Below are 24,341 nucleotides of genomic sequence, written 5' to 3' on the forward strand. Positions count from 1 at the left end.
AAACTTAAACCCACAGGCTTGCAGTAACTTTGAGGAGATTTTCTTCTGCACCTCGCTCCAAATGTGACTTGGTATTTTAATAAATTTTGTATATCTTGTTGCTTCCCTGTAGGGCATCATTCTTGCCCAAGTTGCCACATGAACAAGGGGTCATTTCTAAAACTCTTCTGTTAGTTCACTTAACAGAGGCTTCTGAACTTTTTGCTTGAGGGTTTGGAATTTATACCGACACCTCATCCTCTAAGACTGATTCTTGGAAAAACTCTTTGGGAATAGTATCTGCTTCCTATTTAGATTGAAGACCATGCTTTTAGTGAAGAATGTCTCTGCCAGAAAGGACTTAAAATATCCATCTCAATGATTCTGTTTCTTTCTAGTGTGTGTTTATTGTGGCCAAATTGCGTTCTGTGAAATGCAGTATTGGTGTCATACTTATGCGGGCCAGGCTCCAGTTCCCTTGGAAAAATTGAATTACACAGCTGGCCAGAACTGACAGCATAAGCTTTGGCTTTTGCTGAAGGCGAGCGTTATGGATGGCTTTTCACATGCTGGTCTTTCAAATGTAATCTTCTGATTTAGGTCGGCCGCTATCTCTGTGGTAGGCAAAAGGGAATGTTTCAGAAATACACTGGGAAGATACTCCTGGCATATCTGCATAGCAAAAAATTAATTTCTCGTCTGGAAGGCTAAATTCAATCCAGTTCCAACCCAAACTCCAAATATATGTGTTTCTGACATGGGACGTCCTTAAACATATAAAGAATGTGATATGAGAGATGCTAATAATGGACTCCTTTCTCTAAATATACTCCAACCTGTGATAGATTTAGATATTCTCCTCTTGGCTCTAGCACTCTCATGTTCCTGGGTTTCCTCTTTTGAATAATAATAACTATTTTTTGGTAGAGCCTTTAATAGGTAATAATGTACATTATTTTAATGCTTCTGTCAAATTGTTATCATTGGGCATGAACTATTATCACACACTACAACATGGGTGAATCTCAAGAATATTACGCTGAGTCAAAGAAGCCAGAGACACACATATACATACTGTATGATTCTATTTATAGACAATTCTAGAATAAGCAAATCAGGTGGCTTTAGGAGTGGGCAGTAGGGAGGGTTGACTGAAAAAGAGCATGGGGGAAATTTCTAGGGGGATGGAAATGTTCTGTGTCTTATTATGCACTCTTCTAATCTGACTGAATGATGTGTTTAAGATCTGAGCCCTTTACTTTATGTGAATTACACCTAAATTTTAAAAATTATGATTTCTATTAGTATATATACATGAGGAGCCTGAGTTTTAGAAAGACCAAATGAATTGTCCATTGTCATGTAGCTGTGGAGAGAACTGTGCCTCAACCCAGATGACGTAACTCATAAGTCCAGGTTTTTCCACTCTAAAACAATTTCCAAGAATGGTCATATTTACATGACTCCACTATGAGGTCAGTGAGTTTTCAGATACTTTTCTTCCTGGGAATAGAGATGGCTTTCCAAAAGCACATGAGTGGGTACTGGAATGAGCAAAGAGAAGGGGGCCAGCATCACAGATTCACAGCATGTGTAATGGTTAATAGCTAGTGCTGGAATCAAAATTCTCACTCTGCAACTGACTATGCATGTGACGTTGGGCAGGTAAACCTGTCTGAGCTTCATCTTCTTCATATGTAAAATGGGTTGCTGTGAGGCATAAATATAACCATTCATAGACAGTCCATAGGTGTCTATGAATTATCAATGAATGTTTGCTATTATTAGTCACCATTTTGGTTAAAGGAGGAATAAATGCCCTTGTGTTATTCACAGGTTTACTGTATTATACTGTATTATTTGCCTATATGTATTATAATGTGAAATCTTTGTCTCTACTATACCTGTCCAAGTGGCTACATAGTTAACTTATCATCATATTAAAGAAATGCATGTAAAGCTAAGAGTCAGTAGTTCCAGTACTTCTCTCCTTGACTTCCTTGTTTTGGCAACAGGCATTGTCGAACAATTTATTACTATATGTACTTCATATGTGGTGTGTATAATGTCATGTATTTTTCCAAGTTCTGGAAGAAAATTCATTCCGAGTACAATTCACTTATAAATCTATGATTCCATGAACTCTGGGAATGATTCACTGAAATGTCTTAACGTTTGTAAATGATTGTAGAACTGGAAGGGACCATCTTTTGGAAATAATTAGTATATTACATAGTTTAATGTAGGTAGACTTTCTTAAAGCAGGATAGTCCATTTAAAAAGTGTTTGAGTATTACTCAAGGATTTAAAAAAAAGAAGTCTTTTTGAGACATGATAAACAGAATATATGGCTTTTTTTTTTTTTTTTTTTCGATACGCGGGCCTCTCACTGTTGTGGCCTCTCCCGTTGTGGAGCACAGGCTCCGGACGCGCAGGCTCAGCGGCCATGGCTCATGGGCCCAGCCACTCCGTGGCATATGGGATCTTCCCAGACCGGGGCACGAACCCGTGTCCCCTGCATCGGCAGGCGGACTCTCAACCACTGCGCCACCAGGGAAGCCCAGAATATACGGCTTTGATGGTGAAGTTTGTTTTTCCAGCTTCACTTCTATTATTATAGATAGCATTTGGACTATAAATGTTTGATTATTATATATCAGAGCCCTCTTTAGCTGGCTCAGGTCACAAATCCTGCATGACTTGTAGGCTTGTCCAACAAGGTAATATATTTTAGATAAGCACTATCTGTTGAACAAAAAAGAAGGAGTGAAAAGTTTGGAGCTTGATAGGAAATAAAGCACTTATATATTTTTTTTTCATGAAGAAATACTTTAAACTTTCTGGTTCAAGATGCCTGACAACATCTGCAGCTTTTGTTTCCATGGCATGTTTGCATGGTGCGAAGCCTGGATACCCAGGACGATAGACAATAAGAATGTCTAGTCTATAATTCACAACCAGGATTTTCCATTTTGCAACCCTTCAGCTGGTGAGGCGGAGCTTGTAGGACCTTGCCTCAGAGGGATTTGGGGGAGATTTTGCCTTGGGGCAACAAAATTTAGAGCATATAAAGATTTTTTTAAATGATTTGTTTAAAACTATGCAATATTTATAGATGTTATTTACATAAAGATAGTCCAAGTACTCTTTCAGCCTGTAGAAAACTGTTGAGTTTCATACGTAGAGTCAGTTAACCATATCATCATATTAGTACTGCCTATAAGTAATGTTATGAACCACAAAATTGATTTGAGATATTTTTCAGGCTGCTTGTCCCAGGCTTGTTAAAACTCTGGTTTTAGCCTCTGCCAATGAACACCTGGTTCCAGTGTTTCACCACAAGTAATGGTTTGTCCCTTGCACAAGCCAAAAGGATTTTCAGTTTGCATTCTTCTCTAAGTGCAGGAAATATGCCTTCAAGGTCCACCAGCTGTCTCTTCAGGGTGTTCTGAATATGTGCTAAACATGATCTAATTGAAGATTTATAGTAAATATATGAGTTACATGTATTAGCCTCATTTAAAAGGTGCAGATACTAAGGCTTAGGGAGGTCAGGAAATGTTCCATGTAGCCATTTGTGGAGGAATCAGTAGCATAAGCCAGATTGGACTGACTCTCAATCTGTAATCTTTTGCCTAAACTATATTGGTTCTTGAATAACCCAATCATTTTCCTGTTGTTTAGTGTGAGCTTTCCCTTCATAACACCCACAACCTCCTCCTTCTTCTTTCCTGCTCCCAGATTAGATCATGGAACATAGATAGTGTTTTAGAACAGGAGGAAGAGTTTAAGTCATCTGTTCATTTCGACAGCTACTTCCTTCTTAAGCTTTGATCTTTACATTTGCCCTTTGCTTGGCCCTTAGTTGTCTGCAAAGAAGATGGGGCAGGGGGTGGTGGTGGAGATGTGGATTAATTGGAACATAAGAAAATATCACTAAGGTTGGAATCCCTAAAATGACTCTAGGGTGATACACACCTGCCAGCTCCCTCTGTCCTAGTGTTCTGGTTCTCTATGTCTGTCTCTGGGAGTTTGCCTTGGTTGGAAAGGATAAAGGGAGCTACGTGCGCCTTTTAAAATAACAGACACTGTACGTATAGTATCTGGTTTAATACACACAACAGCCCCATGTGATTAGTATTATTTTCTTCATTTTGAAGAGGAGAAATCTCAGGCTTAGAGAGGTTTAGCAACTTGCCCAAGATCTCAGAGCTCATTCGTGAGAGTAGATTCTACATTAGTTTGGATTTCAAAAGGCAGCTTAGCACAGCACAGTGGGGAAGAGGAAGGACTTTGCAGTTAGATCCAGGCTTGAGCGAAACACCATGACTTTGAGGCTGTGAGGCCTTAGAGTAATTTATTTGACTTCTGTGTCTTCATCAGTAAACTGTGAATAATAAGAGTACCCATCTTTCAAGGTTGTTGTGAGAATTAAAAGACGTAAGCTATGTAAAATTCTCGACCTTTAGTTAGTGCTCAATAAGTGTTAACCATTATGACTGTTATATTCCCTCCTCCCCCTGGGATTGAGGTGAAGCTCTCACCACTTCCCAAAGCTTCAGACTCACAGTTCTACTGCCTTTTGATCTCTGTCTTCATGGATGGTCTGTCTACATCTCAAACCTTACATCTTCAAAACCGAAATAGTTTACTCTCATGTCCCAAATCTGTACTTCTTCACATATTTTCTGTTCTTTTTAATGGCATCATTGTCTACCTAATTAACCAAGGTATTTGAAAGCTTGGATTTTATAGATAAGGAAGCTTAAGAACATTGGAGGTTAAATGATTGCTAATGACCACACAGAAAATTAGGACCCCAGCCAGGATGGAAATCCAGGTATAATGAGCTCTAAGTACTTTACCTTACATCTTTTTCCTTTTTTCCTTTCTTTCTTTCTTCGCTCTCTCATTTATTCATTCATTTTTTTTAAACCTTTCAATCCTATACTTTTAATTGCTTCTCGTCCTTTAACATTGCCTAGGGACTCAAGTATTATACTGAATAGAGTGGTAATAATGGGTATCATTATTTTGGTTCTGATTTTCAAGGAGATGCTTTCAGCATTTCCTCATTTAGAATGTTTGATGTCAAGTGGTTTTTTTTTTCTTTTGTTTTTGCGTGCGTGTGTGTGTGTGTGTGTGTGTGTGTGTTTTGTTTTATCAAGTTAAGGAAGCTACCTTCTATTTCTGGTTTACAAAGGGCTTTTTTGTTTCATTAAAACTGCTTGCTGGTTTATATTATAAAATGATTTTTCTGATTGAAGTAATCATATGTTTTCTCCTTTTCTTCTGTTAACATACTGAATGACATTTATACATTTTCTTATATTTAACTGATCTCGCCTCCAAATAATCCAAATTTGTACTGTCTTCTAATATACTATTTGGCTTGGTTTGCTGATACTTTGTTTACTATTTTTGCTTTAATTTATGAATGAAATGGGTTGGCAGTTTTCCTTTCTGAAATTTTTCTTGTCTGGTTTTGTTATATTAGCTTCATAGAATAAATTGGGGAGGCTCTTTCTTTGTTTTCTGAAATAATTTGATTAAGATTTGAATCATCTATTCTTTGAAAATTTGACAGAATTCACTAATAAACTCTGGTTCTCTTTTCTTTGTGGGAAGAATATTGACCAGTGTTTCTATTCCTTTAAGAGTTATAGGACTAGCCATGCTTCCTATTTCTACATAGTTTTAGTAAGGATCCCCCCCTGCCCCCTGCCCCGGGAATTTGTGCATTTCATTTAAGTCTTCAAATTCATTATCCTAAATATGTCCGAAGTTTTATTTTATTATCTTTTTAGTCTCTTTTGTGTCTGTAGTTATTTCCCCTTCTATTTATTTATAATACTGGTTTTCTGTTACCTCTTTTTATTTCATCAAACATGCCAGGAGGCTCTCTATTTTTTCAGTCTTTCCTTTGCTACTTTTAGATCTTTCCCTTGTGATGTGGAATAGTTTGACAATTTGAATTCTGATATAATCTTTACAGAATATGTTTATTAATTTAATCCTCCCAATATCCACAGGTTTTTCCAGCACCAATAGCAACTCATTAGTTATTAGTCACAATAACCTAGCCTATGTCTCCATGTCACTTGGACCATTTGCATTGCTACAGCTGGGGTTATTAGATTTATTCGATTAGATATTAGATTTAGAACATAAAAGACCAGATTCCAGGTCTGCTTCTTCCTTGAGGTAAGATAATTAAGCCCTCTGAACCCCAATTTGTCCACCTTTTTTATTGTTAAATTTTCCTATGGGTCTATTTATTACAAAGAGTTGTATCTCTTTTCTGATGCTTACCATCACTCCTTCCTTGCCTCCTTAAAAAACAAACCAAACAACAAAACAAGCCCTTCTATCTTGGCTGCTCAGGGTCAAGAGAAGCTTCTGGAGGCTTAGAGGAAAAACTTGCGAGGTTTTAGTCTCCTGGATCTGGCACTTAGATCCAAGAAGCTTGCTTAGGCCTCTCCTCTGCCATCCTGATCGGTTCTTGTAGTTCTTGGCAATTCCTCTCCCAAAAGACTTGTAAGCAAGGTCAAGCCAAGTTTGGCCTATAGGACAGAATCCAGTGCATCAGGTGTGACCAACAGGCATTAGTTCTGTTGAGCAAGATGTGTTTGTGTGCACGTATGTGTGCTTGGGAGGGGGTAGAATTTGGTGGGGAAAGTTGTTAGGCTCTTACCTCCCGGGCCACGGAAATCTCAAGCAAATAAATGCACAGCCAGATTCTTACAGGACTTGGAGATCGTGCACAGTTCAGCGGGGATGACAATAAGTATGAAATGAGATTGTGCCCTTAGAAGTGTTTTAAACGGTAAAGCCTGTTGAAAATGGCAGGTATTCGTAACATCGTCCAGTTTAATGGACCCTAATGTTTCAAAGCCCACACCCCCATCTCCTTTACTCTCGGATGCTTCTACAGTCGCTTTAGGTCTGCAGCATATCCAGGCTAGGGTGAAAAAAAAATCTCAGACGTGGCCTGAGTCTGCAGTTGGTAATGATACTTTGTTTACTTAATGTGGTTTCTTTCGGAAAAGCTTGATGACACTGGGCTTCTGCCACTGAAAAGTAACTGCAAGTTTACTGAGCCCCAAGTCTGATTTGCAGGATGTTATTACCAAGCTACATCTGGAATAATAGAAGTTTATTTTCCAGAGATACCTGTCAGGAGGAAGTGAGAGCAGGACTTCCTGCCTTTTGACGTAAAGTCCTATTCACACATGATCTTCTGTCTAGGAAAGAGTAAGAACAATATTAGGGCTTGAGCATTCAGACATCCTTTCTGCCCATTACTCATTTCCTGTCTTCAGATGTTAGGGTATAGCTGTTAAAACAGTTACTGTATTTTCCGAAGGAAGAGAAACTATGATTATTTGCGATGGTGAAGAGCTTACTGGCAAGTTGTTGGAGGATCAAGTCTGTAGACATTGTTAATCCATATTCTCTCAAGTACTTATTAATACCTAATGAATACGCTTCAGTCCAGTTGTGTGTGTGTATTGAATTATATGCTGTAGCAAACCCCAGATTTAATTTATGTGCAGTAAATGCATGAATGAAATGATACTTTATGCACTGCTGATTTTGACAGTTCCTAGAGTTAGAAAAGAGATTGGTATTCTTGCAATACATGTTCTCATTTAAATTTCCTAACCACGGTAACAGCAACATAATAGCAATAGTTATATGTGAGTGCCAAGGATGTGCCAGGCACTGTTCTAATGGCTTTGCATACATTTTAAAAATTATTTAACCCTCATGACAGTTCTACAAGATAGGTCGTATTATTATCAGGTGAGGTAACTGAGGTTCAGAGAGGTTACATACCTTGCTCAAAGAAGCCCAGCTTGTAAAGTAGAAGATTTGGGGTTCAAACCCAGATTCTGTGACTCTAGAGCCCATTTATTAAACTAGTTCATTTTATTGGCTCTCTAAAGAAGACACTGTTTTCCTCATTTTCTAAATGAGAATTCTAAGATTTAGATATTGTAACAAACTGTCCCATTGTCACATAACTAATATGTAGCTAATAAGCATATAATAACAAAGAAATGTACAGCATGACTTTGCATGGTATACAACCATGACCTGCCCTCACTGTACTGGAGTCATTGGATTCCGCATCTTAATGAACCACATTCCAGGAAGAACATAGAACATGACAGCTTGAAGGGATTTTAGAAGCAATCTGTTCTTCTGCAGAGTAAAAGAATCTTTTCTGCAACGTGGGAGATAGCTCATCCAGTTTCTGCTTGAATGTTACTAGCAATAGCGAACTCACTACTTCACAGTGTTTTCTTACATTGAACCCAAATATAACATCTATAATTTGTCTTCACTGACTGTGGCTCTACCCTGCAGAGATACACAAAGTGGGTTTGGCACAGCTTTCTGTTCTTTAGGCCCCATCAATCTTCGCTTTTCTAGGTTACCTTCTAATAATGGTAACTGACCCTTATGGTGTTTACTATGCCAAGTTCCTTAGAAGTTTTTTTACTTATATTAACTCATTTAATCCTCACAGTACCTATGAGATAGGTGAAAGAAATAACACATGAAGAAACTAAGTTATTTACTCAAGAGCTTGGTGATAGAAAAGCTAGGGGTTGGACCCCAGCAGTCAGATTCCAGAGTTTATGCTCTTCTACTATGAGCTAATGCCTCTCATTTAACCTATGTTTTCTTTATTTCCTGAATCTTTGACAAGCCGATTACCCTCTTTACCCTCATTTGAACATTGTCTAACCCATTTGGGCTTCAGGTATAGGCTGATCAAGGTGACAAAGAGGGGAACTGTCCTCTTCTGAACACTATACATGTATCATTGGAGCCTAATGTCCTATTACTTTATTATGCAGTCATAACCATGGCCATCCCTAGAACCTTTCTACGCACAAAACTGCTTATAATACAGTTCTCCTGTCCTACATGTTACAATGATTTTTATCTTGAATACACAATGACAGAACTTTCCATCTTATCCCTATTATATTTCATGTATTTAGTTTGGGCTTGGGTGAAACTCTTAAATCCTTATTTTGTTATCTAAGGCATTAGGCCCCTCTTCCAGCAACTCTTTAGGGACCTAAAATAGCAAAAGCAACATCTGTGATGCCTGTCATACATTAGGTCATCCATTAACTCCTTTAGGCCCTGAGAGAATGTGGACCAGGAAACGATAACAACTGGATATCAGATGAGGAAGGTGCTAGTGGTTCCAGCCTCCTTTTTGCCAGGCTTGTCTTTTGCTTTCTGTAAAGCCAAATGTGTGTATTTTATCTGTTTATAAGGCGCTCTAAATGCTTTGTGTACTCTGTAGAGTAAAGCCACCATCAGAGAATACAAATTACAGGAGCAAGACTTGGATTCATGTAAGAGAAGGGGTATAAGGAAAACATTCCAGACAAAAAAGTCTTTTTAAAAGCATGACTTATAAATTTTCATGGTTGGACAAACAGGATTCATTCAGGCATAAGCATCTAGCCATGTGTAGAGGCAGCATCCAGAGTACAGGAAAGAACACGGCGTCGGACTGGAGGCTTTGGAGCCGGACTCCCTCGGGTCAGATCCTGGCTCTGCCAATTGCTGCTGTGTGACCTCGGGCAAGTCACTTCAGCTCTCCATGCCACACTCCCCTAGCTTGTGAGGTAGGCATTACAATAGTCCTACTTCATAGAATTGCTCTTAAATAGGCTAGTATACTTCAGACATTTAGAGTAGGGCCGGATGCATAGTGAGTAGTCGATAGCTGCTGGTTAGTATTCTAAAGCCCTTTGTTCAAACAAGGCCCACTGCCTGTTCGGGTAAACAAAATGCTGTTGCAATGCAGCCACGCTGATTTATTTACATATCATCTGTGTGTCTTTCATGCTACAATGGAAGGAAGTAGTTGTGACCAAGACCCTAAGGTCCAACAAATTTTATATCTGGCCCTTTACAGAAAGAGCTTTTGCCAACCTTCATTCTTCAGGATAGAGGACAAGGATTTCTGAGCCTTGTCTGTTACTCCTTTGTCTTGAAACCTTGGATCAATGACAGATACTCTCTGGCCTCTGCTACTTCTGTTATAAGCCTCCTTCTCCTGAAGAACAAATCTGTGAAAAATCGTATCTTGGAGATCCTACTAACTTTGTCTTTCATTTGCTCAAAACTTCCATGTTTTACAGCCAGACTTTTGTGTTAATTGCTGTGGATATAGATGAGAATATCAATTTTTTATTTTTTCTAACACTAATGAATACTTAGCATGTGCGGATCTCAGTTCTAAGCCCTTCATATGTGTTAGTTCATTTAATCCTCACAGCAACTCTTTGAGGCTGGCACTACTCTTTATCCCCACTTTACAGATGGAGAAATGGAGCCACCGAAAGGTTGAGAAAATTGTCCCAAGCTCACACAGTTGGCAGGTGGCAGTGGCAAGATTTGAAACTATGCAGTGTGGTTCCAGAGTGTAGAGTTTTCACTTCTACTGTAGTCACTCAACTTTGAGGACCTTATGATTCCACCAGAGAGACCTATATGTGAACAGATGACTGCACGTGATGTGTGTTTAAATATTTGTAAGATGAACCAGCACAGTGCCTTGCGTGGCATAAGCCGTCATCATAATGTTTAGGTCCTGATGCTGTTAATATCAGTGGAGATCGCCACAAACCGTGGTTGGAGCTTAAGGGAGGCATGCCTGGAGGACTTCAAGAAGGAAATCTTACCTGAATTGAGACTTACTTGATATTAAGAGGAGTTTGCCAGAAAGCTTTCCATGCAGAGGAAAACACATGTGCAAAGAACAGAGGCATGTTCAGAGAACTAAACAGTGTTTCTCTATGGCTGGTCTGCGGACAATGGGGACCAAGAGGTAGTCAACTGATAGGAAGTGGGCAGGGCCAGAATGGCTCTGTAGGAATTGGGACAGACCCAAGTCCTTTAGTGGGTGTCTCTTTCAGAGCAGAGTTCTATATCTGTCTGTTTGTTTATTGTCAAACACCCCCCCCAGTCCTGCTCATATGCACTGGAATGTAAGCCCCTCAAGGGCAGGCACCCAGTCTGTTTTGTTCACTGAAATAACTCCAGCACTAAAGGCCATGCCCATAGCAGGAGCTCATTAAATGTTTGTTCAGTTAATGGATAACGAAACCAATCAGCATCCTTCTGGGTGGTTGTAGGACTCATGGAATAGGATACTTTCCCTGGGTCCACCTGTCATCCCTGGTGACAATGAGCTTGCTTTGTTGAAGACTCAAGGCAGGTCACCTCAAATGACTCTGCTGTAGAAAATAGGGTAATTTTTGAGTTAGTTTTTAAAGTAGAGGCTTAGCAAATTCATAACCAGTTTATTTTAGTCCTGACTCCACATATGAAAATTCAGCATCCTCACCCACAATGTCCTTATGACCTCATGCGAACCTTTGGTCATCCTTCAAATGTCTGAAAATCCTACCCTCAAGGACCTACCTGGCAAAATATAAGTGAAAAAAATATTGGAAAGTGAATGAAAACAATGATCCTTCTAGGCCACTGTGCCAAAGTAAAGAAAAAGTAACCTAAGTATATAAGCTCAGCATAGGTTTATTTTCATTTGTCAGGTGCCCATAGGGCTTGGTAAAAAGTCGGAAGGCACATCTGCCTAAGGCCTAAGGATTTGGCACACATTTTAACAGTGATGTTAAATGTTTAACAGCGATTTCCCAAGGGATCATCGAATGTTTGAAGGGTAGGAGCCTTATTTCCCACCCCTGACATGTGAGGAGAATGAGGTCTAGAAGGTGAAATAACTTGCCCAGGGCTGGAGAGGTAGTTAGCGACAGGGCTAGAACTGGAACAGGAACCAGGTCCCTGACTCCCAGGGTCAGTTCTCTTTCCAGTTCACCGCTCAGCCTCCTGAGAGATTAGCTATAGTCTCTGAGAAGCTTATATTACCTCTTTCATCATTTCTTGGTCTTTTTGGAAATATTGATGATCTCCCTCTGCATCTTTCCTAAGATGACCCAGGAAATGGCATTAAGAGAAGTCTCTTGCATATTACATTGAGTCAGCAAACCCCATTGTAACCAACTTGTCCCCAATTTGCAAGTTTCACTGAAGGTCCCAATACTCAGGTTTCTTGGCTCCAGCTGATGCCTTTTCCCCTTAATTACATTAGAAAATGTACATTTCATGTTCACATCCCCTAGAGTAGTGAAATATTTCTTTTCCTCCTGTAATCTGGAAATCCCTTTTTTGGTTGTTTTGTTGTTATTTTTAAGAAGAAAACTTGCACATAACAGAGGGACTTGCTGGTTCTTCAGAAACCAGCCTGGTAGGAGAGTTGATTGGATTTGCCTAAAGCATTTCCTCATTAGTAGCCTGTGTGTGCTTTTCCTTTCAATTGTCACCTGGCCTCCTCAACAAAGATTTAATTGTGGCAACTTGGGGCCTTTGCAAACGTGGGTTTCCTGAATGTTCTTTTGAAATCTTCACAACTGTGCATCTTTCAGATGAAAAACTGGAAACATATTGAAAGTGACTTGGTGCATTATTGGTTTGGAGACCACTTCTCATTTCTCTTCTCCCCCTATTTTGTAAGGGAAGATTGGAATTTTAATTGCTCAGCCATGGTTTTTAATTCATGATGCCTAGAAAGGGCATGGTTTATTAATTAGTCCGATTATGAGGTGCCCTGAGCCTGGGCCTGGCTGCTTCTTGATCAGTTTCAACAGTTCTTTGCCTGAAATTACTGTCTGTAAGCACATGGCGGTCTAATTATGCAGACACTAGCTGTTCAGTTCTGCCAGGTTAAACCCTGTATTATACATATGACAGTGCCTTAAAAGCCATTTGTTGAAATGCCAGTTTATTAGTTCAGCCTTACAAAATCCAGCTCTCTTATGTTATAGGCAAATAGCCTCTTAATTGGATGTTTTCTCCCTGTACATGAAAACGTTGGCTTAAATACACAGACACACACACACACACTCATCCAGTTAATTTTTTTAAAAGTGTGAGAAACAGTATTGCTTCATGGTTAAAGGTAAGGACTCTGGAGCCAGGCTGCCTCGATTTGACTCATGTGTCTGCCACTTTCCCGCACTCTAACTTGAGTTTATGAGCTACTCTCTCTCTCTATTGCACAGTCTTTAGTAAAATGGGAATGATTGCAATGTCTGTATCCTAGGGTTGTTGTGAGGTTCAAGTGAGTTAGTACACAACAAACACTTATCAGAGTTCATGAAACCTAGTTCTTGTGTTTTTTACCGATTGCTCCAATACATTTATTTGTGGTTATATCTTATAAAATCTAGTTGTGTTAAGCTGGCACAGTTAGGGATATCTCCCTGTGGCAAAAGCTAAGAATTGTCCCCTAATGTCTATTCTCTTTTTCTAACACAGTAATAGCCTCCCCTCCCACCAACTTTTAGCCAGGTTGGCATAGAATTGTCCAGAGTTAAGAGTAAATTTCTTTTCCATGTAGAAGTGGCCATGTGACTAAATTCTGGCTGATGGGTTGTAAGTAGATAGTGTGTCAGCTTCTGAAAAGTGACCCTGAAGGAAGGGTAGTGTGTCTTTGACTTTTTCCTTCTTCCTAACGATGGGAATTTGGTCACGATGGCTGGAACCCAAGCAGCCCTCTTGGGTCACTAGATGGCAGGTTAGCAATGTAGAGCAGGAAAGGAGCAGAAGCCTGAGGACCTAAAAACTTCAGGGAGCAGAGTTGCCCTAGCAGCCCTTTTCTTTCACACTAGACTTTCGGTAAATGCAAACCTCTATATTATTTAATACACTGTAATTCGGGGCACCTATTGCTGTCAAATCTAGTCTTAGGTAACATCTTACCCTCCCTGAATTAGACCACATTCATTATTTTGATTGCAATGTGTAGGAGTTTCAGGACACTAAGGCACAAAGAACCACGGAAAGTTTTCACACACTCTTAATTTCCTATTAGAGGCACTGCTTTACAACACCCAGACATGGCTGCAGTGCTTTTACTGTCTGAATGAGGGGACTTATCCTCAGGCCTCACTTGGTGATTGGAGAGGGCACTGCTTGACAGTAGAATTATGCTCATAACTGATCGCCAAATCTTGTAGAAACTACTTGTAATATCCCTCAGAAGGGATAGTCTGACAATTTTATTACTTCCCTTGGGCCAGAAATTGTGAGCCTCTGGACAAATCCAAGACAATTTTCTTTTGCTCTCGTTGCTATACCCAAGAACAAGTTTCTCCACTTCCTATAAATATCAAAAAGAAGCAGGACTCCTAAACAAAGGAACTTTAAGCAGGATTGTGGTGGTGTTGCTAGTTCTTCCTCAGGATAGATATGGAAATAGTTCAGTGATCTTAGTGTATCTTGCTTAGGAGCAATGATGATAATCTCTTAGTCTCCTTTATTTCCTTGAAATTGAATCTTATTTTCTGACGGTGCCAGAGATCTCAAGACTCGTTTAGGGATTTTGCTGAGCCATCTTCCCAACACTGGTGAAAAGGAGAGATGACATCTAAAGCTCTCAGAGGAAACATAGGTTCTAAGGAAGAGTGCCTGATTTCATACTTGGCACATCATGAAGAGTATGATAAATGTTCTTCTTTATTCCCCTTCCAAACTGAGGTCCAATTTTCCTTTCCTATGGAATTGTGATAGACATTATAAATCAGAGTACATTATTCAAAAGAGGGACTGTTATTCTTACCTCTACTTTTAAAAGTCCTAGGTGCCCTTTAAGGCCAAGTTCAAATGCCACCTACTCCATGAAGCATCCCTGGATTCTCACCTCCACAATGCTCACCCCCTACTCCAGCCAGAAGGATAATAATACAATCAAAGTAGAATCTTCAATCTCAGCTGATACTTGAATTTCCCATATATCAATAAGTGTAAGTCTACAATATACAAAGCTAAGCAGAGTTCTAGCTTCTGCAAAAGCATTTTAGAGATGGAAATTCAGTACCTTCAAAAGAGAATTTAGTTATTCCAGTTTTTAGACAGCTTAATTCTGTCCCACTAAATTTTCTGCATTTGTTTGTAGGCATGTCTGTGCTCCTCTTTAAATACACTGCCCAGAAATAAACAATATTCCTTGAAATACACTGTCCATGAATCACCTTTCTTCTTCTGTTACTGCAACCTGTGCTAACAGGTTTGCAGCAACCATGGAGCTGTTTTCTCCCAGTTGCACTTATATTCAGTGAAAATTCTGAAATCTTCTTTTTAAATATGTGTTGGTGCTATTCTATTTAAATATGTGTTGGTGCACCATGCTATTCATGGTGCCACATGAATTTAAGACATCTCCTCTGTCTTAAATTCATGTGGCTGGTTTTGATATTTAGTTTGGGTCCTCCAATATATAGATCCATATTGCATGCATGTGGGTATGTTTGGTCTGCTTATTAAAGTGTTGCAAACCTAACCTGTCACTCAAGCCCCTAGATCCATTTGATGAATTCTTCCAAGGTCCTTTATTCTTATTATAGCTCATTCTGCTTTATGCCACAGTTTATGTACTTGTTTTATGGGACTGTCTTAGGTGGGGTTCCCTAGAAGCAGAGCCTCTCTCTGGGGAATCAGGCAGCAGCTCTATAGTCTCCCAGGTTTGACGGCTTCTGATGGTCCAAGAGCAGTTTTCCAGAGCAGGAGAGTAGCTAAGAATTGTTCTCAGCCAACACACAGCAGCTAGGATATAGGTGCCCTAGCTGCTGAAAAGGATCTGCCGGGACACTAACAGCATCCACTACAGTCAGCCATGATTTTGTAGCTCTTAAGTATGGAAGCCATGTATTGTTTATTCCTGCAGTCTCCATGAACCTGAGTCCAAGTCTTATACAGGGAAGGCACTAGTTTGTGGAATTGAATCACCAGAGATCTGGAGGAAGTGCCCCCTGGTTTGCACCCATTCCAATCCACTGCCATTTGTAATAACAAATACCTCTAAGGGACTTACCATGTAAGTGACAGAGAGAAGGATATGGAAGCTTATATTGCATATTCCAAGAATCCAGTTTCCCTGTCAACTTGAAAGCTGTCTAAGGACCCAATGCTTAAATTTAGAATTGGCAAATACCACCTTAGTAAGCATATCAAAGAGCAGAATTTTAGTCTGCTCCATTCAGCTTTTAAACGATTTTGTTTCTTTAAATTTTATAAAGTAATATATGCATATGGCTAAACATGAGAATGGTATAAAAGAGTAATAAATGAATAGTAAAGGTCTATTTTTCCATCGTCTTGACTTGCAGCTCCACTCCTAGAGCTAACTACCGTTTACATTTTCTTGGATTTCTATCCAGAAATAGTTGTAGCTATACGAGGATAAATATCTATGATTTTATACACAAAATGAGTACAGTATGTGCACTCTTCTGTAAAGTTCTTTTAGACTGTTAATAGATCTTAGAGGTTTTTCTACATCAACGCCTCTATAGCTATCTCATTTTTTTTTAATGAATGGATAAACGTCTTACAATTTATTTAACCCGTCCTCTTTCTTTTTAGTGGACATTTAGGTTGTTTCTAGTTTTTGGCTTATACAAGTAATATTTTTGCCATCACAGATTTTTACCATTACAAAATAAGTGTTCTTCTATGTATTTCTTTGCATATATGTTCTTTTTTTTAATTTTTTAAAACTTTATTTATTTTTGGCTGGGTTGGGTCTTCGTTGCTGTGCACAGGCTCTTCTCTAGTTGCAGCAAGCAGGGGCTACTCTTCATTGTGGTGCGCGGGCTTCTCATTGCGGTGGCGGAGCATGGGCTCTAGATGCATGGGCTTCAGTAGTTGTGTCATGCGGGCTCAGTAGTTGTGGCTTGAGAGCTCTAGAGAGCAGACTTGGTAGTCGTGGCGCACGGGCGTAGCTGCTGTGTGGCATGTGGGATCTTCCCAGACCGGGGATCGAACCTGTGTCCCCTGCATTGGCAGGCGATTCTTAACCACTAAGCCACCAGGGAAGTCCCTGCATATATGTTCTTAATACTATTAAATTGAAAAGCCTATCCCTGAGTCTCAACAGAATAATGGAGACGTGGATAGTTAATGTGGCCACCAGATTCCCTACATCTATACTGAATAACTGTGTGTCTTTTAGCCTAAGATATGCTTTCTCACTCTCTGCCCATTTGTTTTTTAGCCTCTTTCCCAGAATGCACCTCATAATCAGAAAAGATAGAAATTGTCATAATTGAAAAAAGCTGAGAGTAATTCTCAAGTTCAGGTTATCCTGATGGCAAGTTCTAAAAACCACGTTGGTACATAATTTAAGGAATAGAAATTCTGAATCTTGTTCAGATTTTAAGAGTCTCTGTTTAAGAGCTTATCTAATACAAGTTTCAAAAATGCCATCAGACTTTCCAGAAATTCAGCCCTGATGTACTGAAAAGTGCTTACTGTTGTCTTTTTGCTTGCAGTGAAGTATATGCGGGAAGCCACACCCTACGTGAAGAAAGGCTCCCCAGTATCCGAGATCGGGTGGGAAACGCCTCCGCCAGAATCCCCTCGGTTAGGCAGCGGGTCCTCAGATCCTCTGTCATCGCAGTCCTTCTCCTTCCATAGAGACCGGAAAAGCATCCCTCTCAAGATGTGCTTCGTCACTCGGAGCATGGCCTTGGCTGACCCTGAGAACAGGTAAAGATGGCTAACGCCCTCCTCCGTATCTCGCTGCTCTTTGGCCTCTGCGGTTGAAAGAGAGCTTTTATCAGGTTGTACTTGTGTTCTGGAAACACTGGACGGTTTCCAAAGAATAGCCTGAAAGGACCACGATGCAGGAATGTATATGTCAAGCTAGGCCTCCCTCTCTTTCTTCCTCCATCCTTCTTTTTCTTCCTCCATCCTTCTTTTTCTCCCTTTTATCCTCATGAAGAATCTGTATACTAAGCTCTGGTTCTGGAAAAAGTTGAATCAGTGGAGTCAGGATCTTATGTGTCTTCCCTGGGTCTGCCTCTGCCAGTATATGTAACTTTGGGCAAGTCTCTCGGAGCACTGAACCTCAGTTTTGTCGTATGTAAAATGGAAATAGTTGAAATCAATGCCTCGTTGAGTTGTGAAGATTAAGTGAGGAAATCCATGTGAACTGCTTAGCCCGGGAAAACCTTCCATGAGTATAAGCCATATAATACTATGTATTATTCCTATTGGTTTTCATTTTGGCTGCACCATGCAGCATATGGGATCTTAGTTCCCTTACCAGAGCTCGAACCCCTGCCCCCTGCATTGGAAGCACAGAGCCTTAACCACTGGACCACCAGGGAAGTCCCCAGTACTATGTATTATTGATGCTAGGTAACAATAAGCAACTAGGCCTCTCTGGGCCTCGGTGTTCTCAACTGTGTACTTGGAGGGTTTGATGAGAGCATCCTTAACACTTTTCGGCTCTGAAGCTCTCTTTATCCTCACGAGAGAAAAAGGAGCGGCCTCGATCCAAGCCTGGAGTGCTATTTCCCAAAGCCTATACATGACATCTTTGCCACAGGATAGATATATAACCCAATCCATGGCAATTAGAAGGAATCCAGGCAAGATGAGCCAGTATTTGGGGTCCCTATTCCCCCAAAAGTTTTCCTTTATCTCTGCTGACAGAAAACATACATCTGGAAGGAAAATAAAAGACATGTAGAGAAGAGAGAGAGAAATTGAGCCAGAGAAGGGGGAATCGTGGTGACCTTTGCATCCTCATTCAAATGCTAGAAAAAGAAACAGCTCTACTGGCCCTTATTTACAAATGAGTGGGACAGCTGCAACCCCACCCCAACCCAACGAGGAAGTATTTGGCTGGGTTCCGAGCTGCTGATGGGGAAAACCCAAAGGAAATAAGAGCGGGGAGAAAGTTGCCTGCTTGGCTCACAGCCAAATGTTTTGTTCTCTTCCCAGTAAACTTATGCTAAGGAAGCTGCTAGCCCTTCTGACCCCAGTCAGCTGCAGGGTCTACCCTGCTCCCCGCCCGTCAGTTCTATCTGCATAGGGATCAGAGATCAGCCATTGTTTGAGCGAGCCAGGGGGTATCAGCAAAAGATGAATCTGAGAAGGCAGATTGGGAAGGAGGCAGAATTCTTAGATGGTCCATTCCCACCCGTTCTCTATTTTGCTTCCCCTCTCCCCAGTTTCTACCACTTTCCTGGGTCTACAGTTGACATCCTGGTTCCTGAGTTTCCTCTTCCCTGGGCTTTTACCCACTCAGTCAAACAAGTCCTTTCTCCCAAGAGTCTGAGGTCTAAGGTTTCAGATCTGATGAATTCATAATTTATCCAGTGGCTGTCTTGTGCTGGGCAGCATGCTAATTACTTCAACCCAGAGACTGCAAAGTGGCAGCCTTTAGGTGTCCCCAGCCCACAGATATGTTTTTTTAGTGGTCTATCTAGGGTTGCAAAGAAATTTGAATTAGTTGCCACATTGAATAGTCAGAAAATTTCACATTAAAAAGCCAGATTTCTGGACTTCCCTGGTTGTCCAGCGGTTAAGACTGTGTGGTTCCACCGCAGTGGGCACAGTTTCAATTCCTGGTCAGGGAACTAAGATCCCGCATGCTGCATGGTGCACCCCCCAAAAAAAAGAAAAAAAAAAAAAGGTTTCTGCAACTTTCACATGGGCTATAAGAAATTACTTTATTAAAAAAAAAAAAAGCCAGATTTCTCCTTTTCTAGAAAAATAAGAAGATCTAATGATATCATTAAGCCTATATTGCTGCAGGCAGGCCTCCCATCTGTAGGAGCCCAGTAGAGTCTTATCCTTTGAAAAGGGAATGAACTCTCCTAGTCAGTCCTTTTGCCTTACACTTAGGGGATTCAGTTAATTACCTGCCTGGGTCTTCACATTTCCTGCCTTGTCCTTGAATTTGTAATCATGTTTAGTCCTCTGAGTTTCTAACATCATCGCCACTCTACAGATAAAAATAACTGAGGCTTAGGGCTTACGTAAGTTCCTATGGTCATATAGTTAATGTATGATACAACTGGTCTTTAATGTCATGCCTATAGAATGGGTGACAGTGTCAGTTTACCATTCCCAGAAAAATACAGAGACTAGAAAACTCGGGATATTGTAGAAGTGGTTAATACATTAGGGAGAGAGTTTGAGTAGATGATTTCTAGGGTTCCTTTCAACGGTGGACTTACATGCTATCATATTTCTCCCAATCATTTAATTACATTGTAAAGAATATTTGGGGAGATATCAGGCCTTAGTTCAAATATTGGAAGCTTCATTTTGTCAAGCCAGTAGAGAGGATGCATTTTAAAAAATTTTATATTATTGAAGTATCATTGATTTACAATGTTGTGTTAATTTCTGCTACACAGCAAAGTGATTCAGTTATACATATATATACATTCTTTTCCATATTCTTTTCCGTTATGGTTTATCACAAGATATTGAATATAGTTCCCATTTTTAAACTTTTATATCGGTGCTCTTCAAGTTGACCATTGATAAGTATATGTAGGGCCTCCTAGGTGGTAAGGGAAAGCCTGTCCTGCTGGGGTGTGAGAACCAGTAGGGCAAGACTGAAAAAGAGAATCCAGCTAAGCCAGAGGGTCCAGGAGGGGATTTTGGTCCAAACAGATACAAAACTGCTGACAGTAAATTAACCTTTCACAATGTGCCCGTGTATCAAATCACCATGATGTGAACTTTAAATACCTTACAATTTTGTCCGTTATACCTCATTAAAACTGAAAAAAAGAAAAAACCCCAAAAGACTAGGGGTTTAATTGAGTCTTGACCCTGGTTGAATAAAAGAAGAAAAGAAAAAAGAAACATATTATATGGAACTCCAGTCACATGCCGGGCAGAGCATAATGTACCCGTCAGAAATATGGACTCTGCAAAATTCAACTCTGTGCTAAGTATGAGACACACCTAACACAAAGTGATTTTAAAAGGCCAAAAATATAGGCTGGGCAGATTATATAAGGCAAATGCAAACTAACAGCAAAAACAAAAAGCATCAGTTTTGATCTTGATATGTGACAGGGTAAAGTGCAGACTGAAAAGCACAGAACAAGACAAAGAAGAACTGGTTTATGTTAAAGGCCAGAGTTCACAAGGAACAGAATTCAGCAGTTATGCATGCACATCAGGTGACACAGCAGCAACCTTTACAGCAAAATATGCAGAAAATGCAAGAAGAAATAGAAGCATACTAAAATTAGGTAGTTCAATACTACTCTCAATCCAAGACAAGGCAATTGGACAAAAGATAAAGAAAGATACAGAAGACCCAAATGACATAATTAAGGGATGTCTGGACACATCACAGTCTTTGTACCCTGATAATAAAGAGTACACTTTTTTTTTTTTCTAATCCACATAGAACATTCACAAATTAACCATAGATTGTCACAAAAAAATGCAGTAAGTTCCATAAGGTAGAAGTAATACAAACAACATCCTCTGATGATTGTGGAATAAAACTAGAAAATCAATAACTAAACCAAAGCACAGAAAGCCTTTCTTCATGGAATTTCAAAAGCTCTCTCTGAAATAAATAACTCCTGGGTCAAAAGGGAAATAGAAACTGAAAGTGTACCATTTTTAAAAATAATGAAAATTTTGCAAATATTAAATATAAAAGGGAAAGAAGTTGAAAGGGAGAGTGTTGCCTCTGCTGTCAGCTAGATCTATGGTGGAATCTTAGCTCCACCACTTATGTGTGAATTTAAGCAAGTATCTCATTTAATCCCGATAACAACCCTAGCTCGTAAGTACTCTAATCTCTATTTTGTGGACAGCGAAACTTCGTTCAGAAACAAGAGTTGAAGCCAATGGGAAATCTGAGATTCAGACCCAGGCCTGGCTGGCACCAAGCTCAGTTTCTTAAACATGACACCCCATTGCTTCCGATTTTAGCGCCTGGCAGAACAGCTCACCTGAACTGTAAGCACCATGGCCAGGAATTAACAGTCTCCTGGATGCTAAAACCTCAGCATCTTGGGGCTAATCCCCTCGGTTGGTGACACACAGCTACTCATAGTTTGCATTAAAAGCTCTAATGTTCGGGCTTCCCTGGTGGCGCAGTGGTTGAGAGACCGCCTGCCGATGCAGGGGACGCGGGTTCGTGCCCAGGTCCAGGAGGATCCCACATGCCGCGGAGCGGCTGGGCCCGTGAGCCATGACTGCTGAGCCTGTGCTTCTGGAGCCTATGCTCCACAACGGGAGAGGCCACTGCAGTGAGAGGCCCGCGTACAGCAAAAAAAAAAAAAAAAGCTCTAATGTTCAATTTCTCAAATTGAAACAGCCATAGAACAGCAGGTAGCATTGCTGCTCTTTGTGTAAAAAAGGTCACCCAGCAGGCACTGAATACACAAGAATATGTCACTGCTAGTGCTGGTTGTCAATGATCACAGTAGTTCTTTTGCCACCTCGTAAATATCTCCTGTGTTTCACAGTCAGCTCTTTGCCATCATGGCCACTGCCCTAGTCCAGGCCCAGACTATCCCAAGTCCTCTGGACTATTGGGACATATTTTCTACTGGATGCTTCCAAAGTTCTAGTTTGCCCCTCCCCCATCCCCTAGCATCTACCCTACTCTCAGCTAGTTAAGGGAGTGTGAAACACTCAAAATTTATCCATTTGGTCAACGTGGCTTCCGTCACCTTCACTAATCATGAAACTCCTCAGTATTGCATAAAATCCCCATGAGATTTTGGATCTTTCCTAACTGTCCAGCGCCTCTGCATCTCATCCGTTATGCTCCAGGAACCCTTAAACAATTTCTGCACACCCTGCACTTGCCACCCTGACAGCTTCCTAGTCACCCTTTAAGCCTCAACACAGGGGTAGCACAGGTCCTGCTAAACATTGTGTATAGATCCATTCATGATAGCATCCTTTATAATGACTTGTGATTTTTTTTTCCTAACATGATTACCCAGTTCTTAAAGCCAGAGGACCCTTGAGGTCTGGGATTCCCCATGCTTTTACTTTGATATCCCAGCTTTCTAAAAATTATTATGAAGAGAGGTAAGCAGCAAGTGATAGAGTAAATGGAGGGAAATATTAACAGTAGGTACACCTGGGTATTCATATATTCTTGGCACAATTGCTAATTTTCCAAGTTTTCTGTAAATTTGAAATTATTTCCAAATAAAAAGTTAAAGAAAAATCCACACACTGCCAAAAATAAGAATCCCAGCTTTCTAGAACATTGCTTGATACAAAGCAGGCATTCAAAAATATACAATGTTAATAAATGATAAATGGCATATTTATCTGCCCAGTTTTGCTATTCTTACCTTTTCAAACACTTCTTTTTAAAAAAATCTTCTACTAAATAATCTTGCAAATAAAAGAAAAAGCACGGTTCTATCCTGCCATGCTCAGCAAATTTAAACCAAGACAATTCATTAACCAAGCCCGTTGAAAGCAGATGGACCAATGCAGTGGGTGGTATACAAAGCTTTGTTCATGACTCTGTGTACTAGTAACAGATCCCACTGTAGATCTTCATGGTTAAATTACAGAGCACACAATCTTTCTTGAAAAACAGTGCACGTCTCTAGTTACAGCACGTAAGTGAAAGATGCACAGAAAGCGTCATTGTGGTTTCAAGTGGAAAAGCTCCGCTCATCACACCATGATTCAGAGGGATGGGATCTCGTAAATCCTATAGGACCCATGGATTTGTTCCCACAAAGTGCCCTTGGTGATATCCCCATAATCCAGTGCCCAGGCTTCTGCCACAGAGGATCAGGAACCTAATTAGAGGCACAGTGACGTTGGATCCATCTCTAAGGGGTGGACTCATATTAACCAAGCAAACTAGGGTTCACTTGTAACGGGCAGTGCAGTTGTCAAACAGATGTAAACACCTGCATGGGAGGATCTGTGTGTCCCCGTTAGGGGCAGGCCGTATTAGAAGAAATGTAAATAATAAGCAGAATACCAGAACTCCAAGTAACAAAAACACCGTGGACTTTCAAGGCAGCATAAGCAATGCATTCTCTCCATGTAGGCCAGCTATGTGAGAAATTAGATTATCACCAAGGTTATCAGTACAAGATATGCCAATCGACCATAAGAAGTATATTTTCCATGAGGAAGCTGGAAGCTGTCCTTTCCTACATCAGAAGAGCTTTGCCACGTGGCCGTTATGTTAATTTCTGCTCTACTCAGACTCCCATCTCCTTTGGTCTGTATGTAAATGGCCCGGGGTTCCCCCAAGTGGCTCTCCACTGTCCCCTTAATTTCACATGATCTTATACCTGATGGGGATCAGAACAGTGGACTGAATTTTTGCTGATCAAATTATATCATTTTCCAGTCCTGGCTCCCTGAATTTGCTCCAGTATCCCCTCGTTCAGAGTTTTAGGTGATCCCAAATACTTTAGTTACACATTTATAAACAGATGGTCTTTTAGTGACCCCCAGCGGAACAGTAATCATTTTAC

The 24,341-nt window shown here is 40.3% G+C and overlaps 1 protein-coding gene across 4 annotated transcripts in view; it reads left to right on the plus strand.

The window, feature by feature from the left end:
• Positions 1-24,341, plus strand: part of SNTB1 (syntrophin beta 1) — a 223,003-nt gene that overhangs the window by 80,788 nt on the left and 117,874 nt on the right. For all 4 annotated transcript variants that reach the window (XM_030764072.2, XM_030764073.2, XM_030764074.2 and 1 more), the window contains one exon: positions 17,370-17,586. In XM_030764072.2, coding sequence (XP_030619932.1) covers positions 17,370-17,586 — 217 coding nt within the window. The remainder of the gene's footprint in view (positions 1-17,369; positions 17,587-24,341) is intronic.

The sequence above is a fragment of the Delphinapterus leucas genome, chromosome 17, assembly GCF_059928025.1.
Source record: "Delphinapterus leucas isolate spDelLeu-1000000601 "Yukka" chromosome 17, BTC_Dleu_Yukka2, whole genome shotgun sequence".
Taxonomy (NCBI): domain Eukaryota; kingdom Metazoa; phylum Chordata; class Mammalia; order Artiodactyla; family Monodontidae; genus Delphinapterus; species Delphinapterus leucas.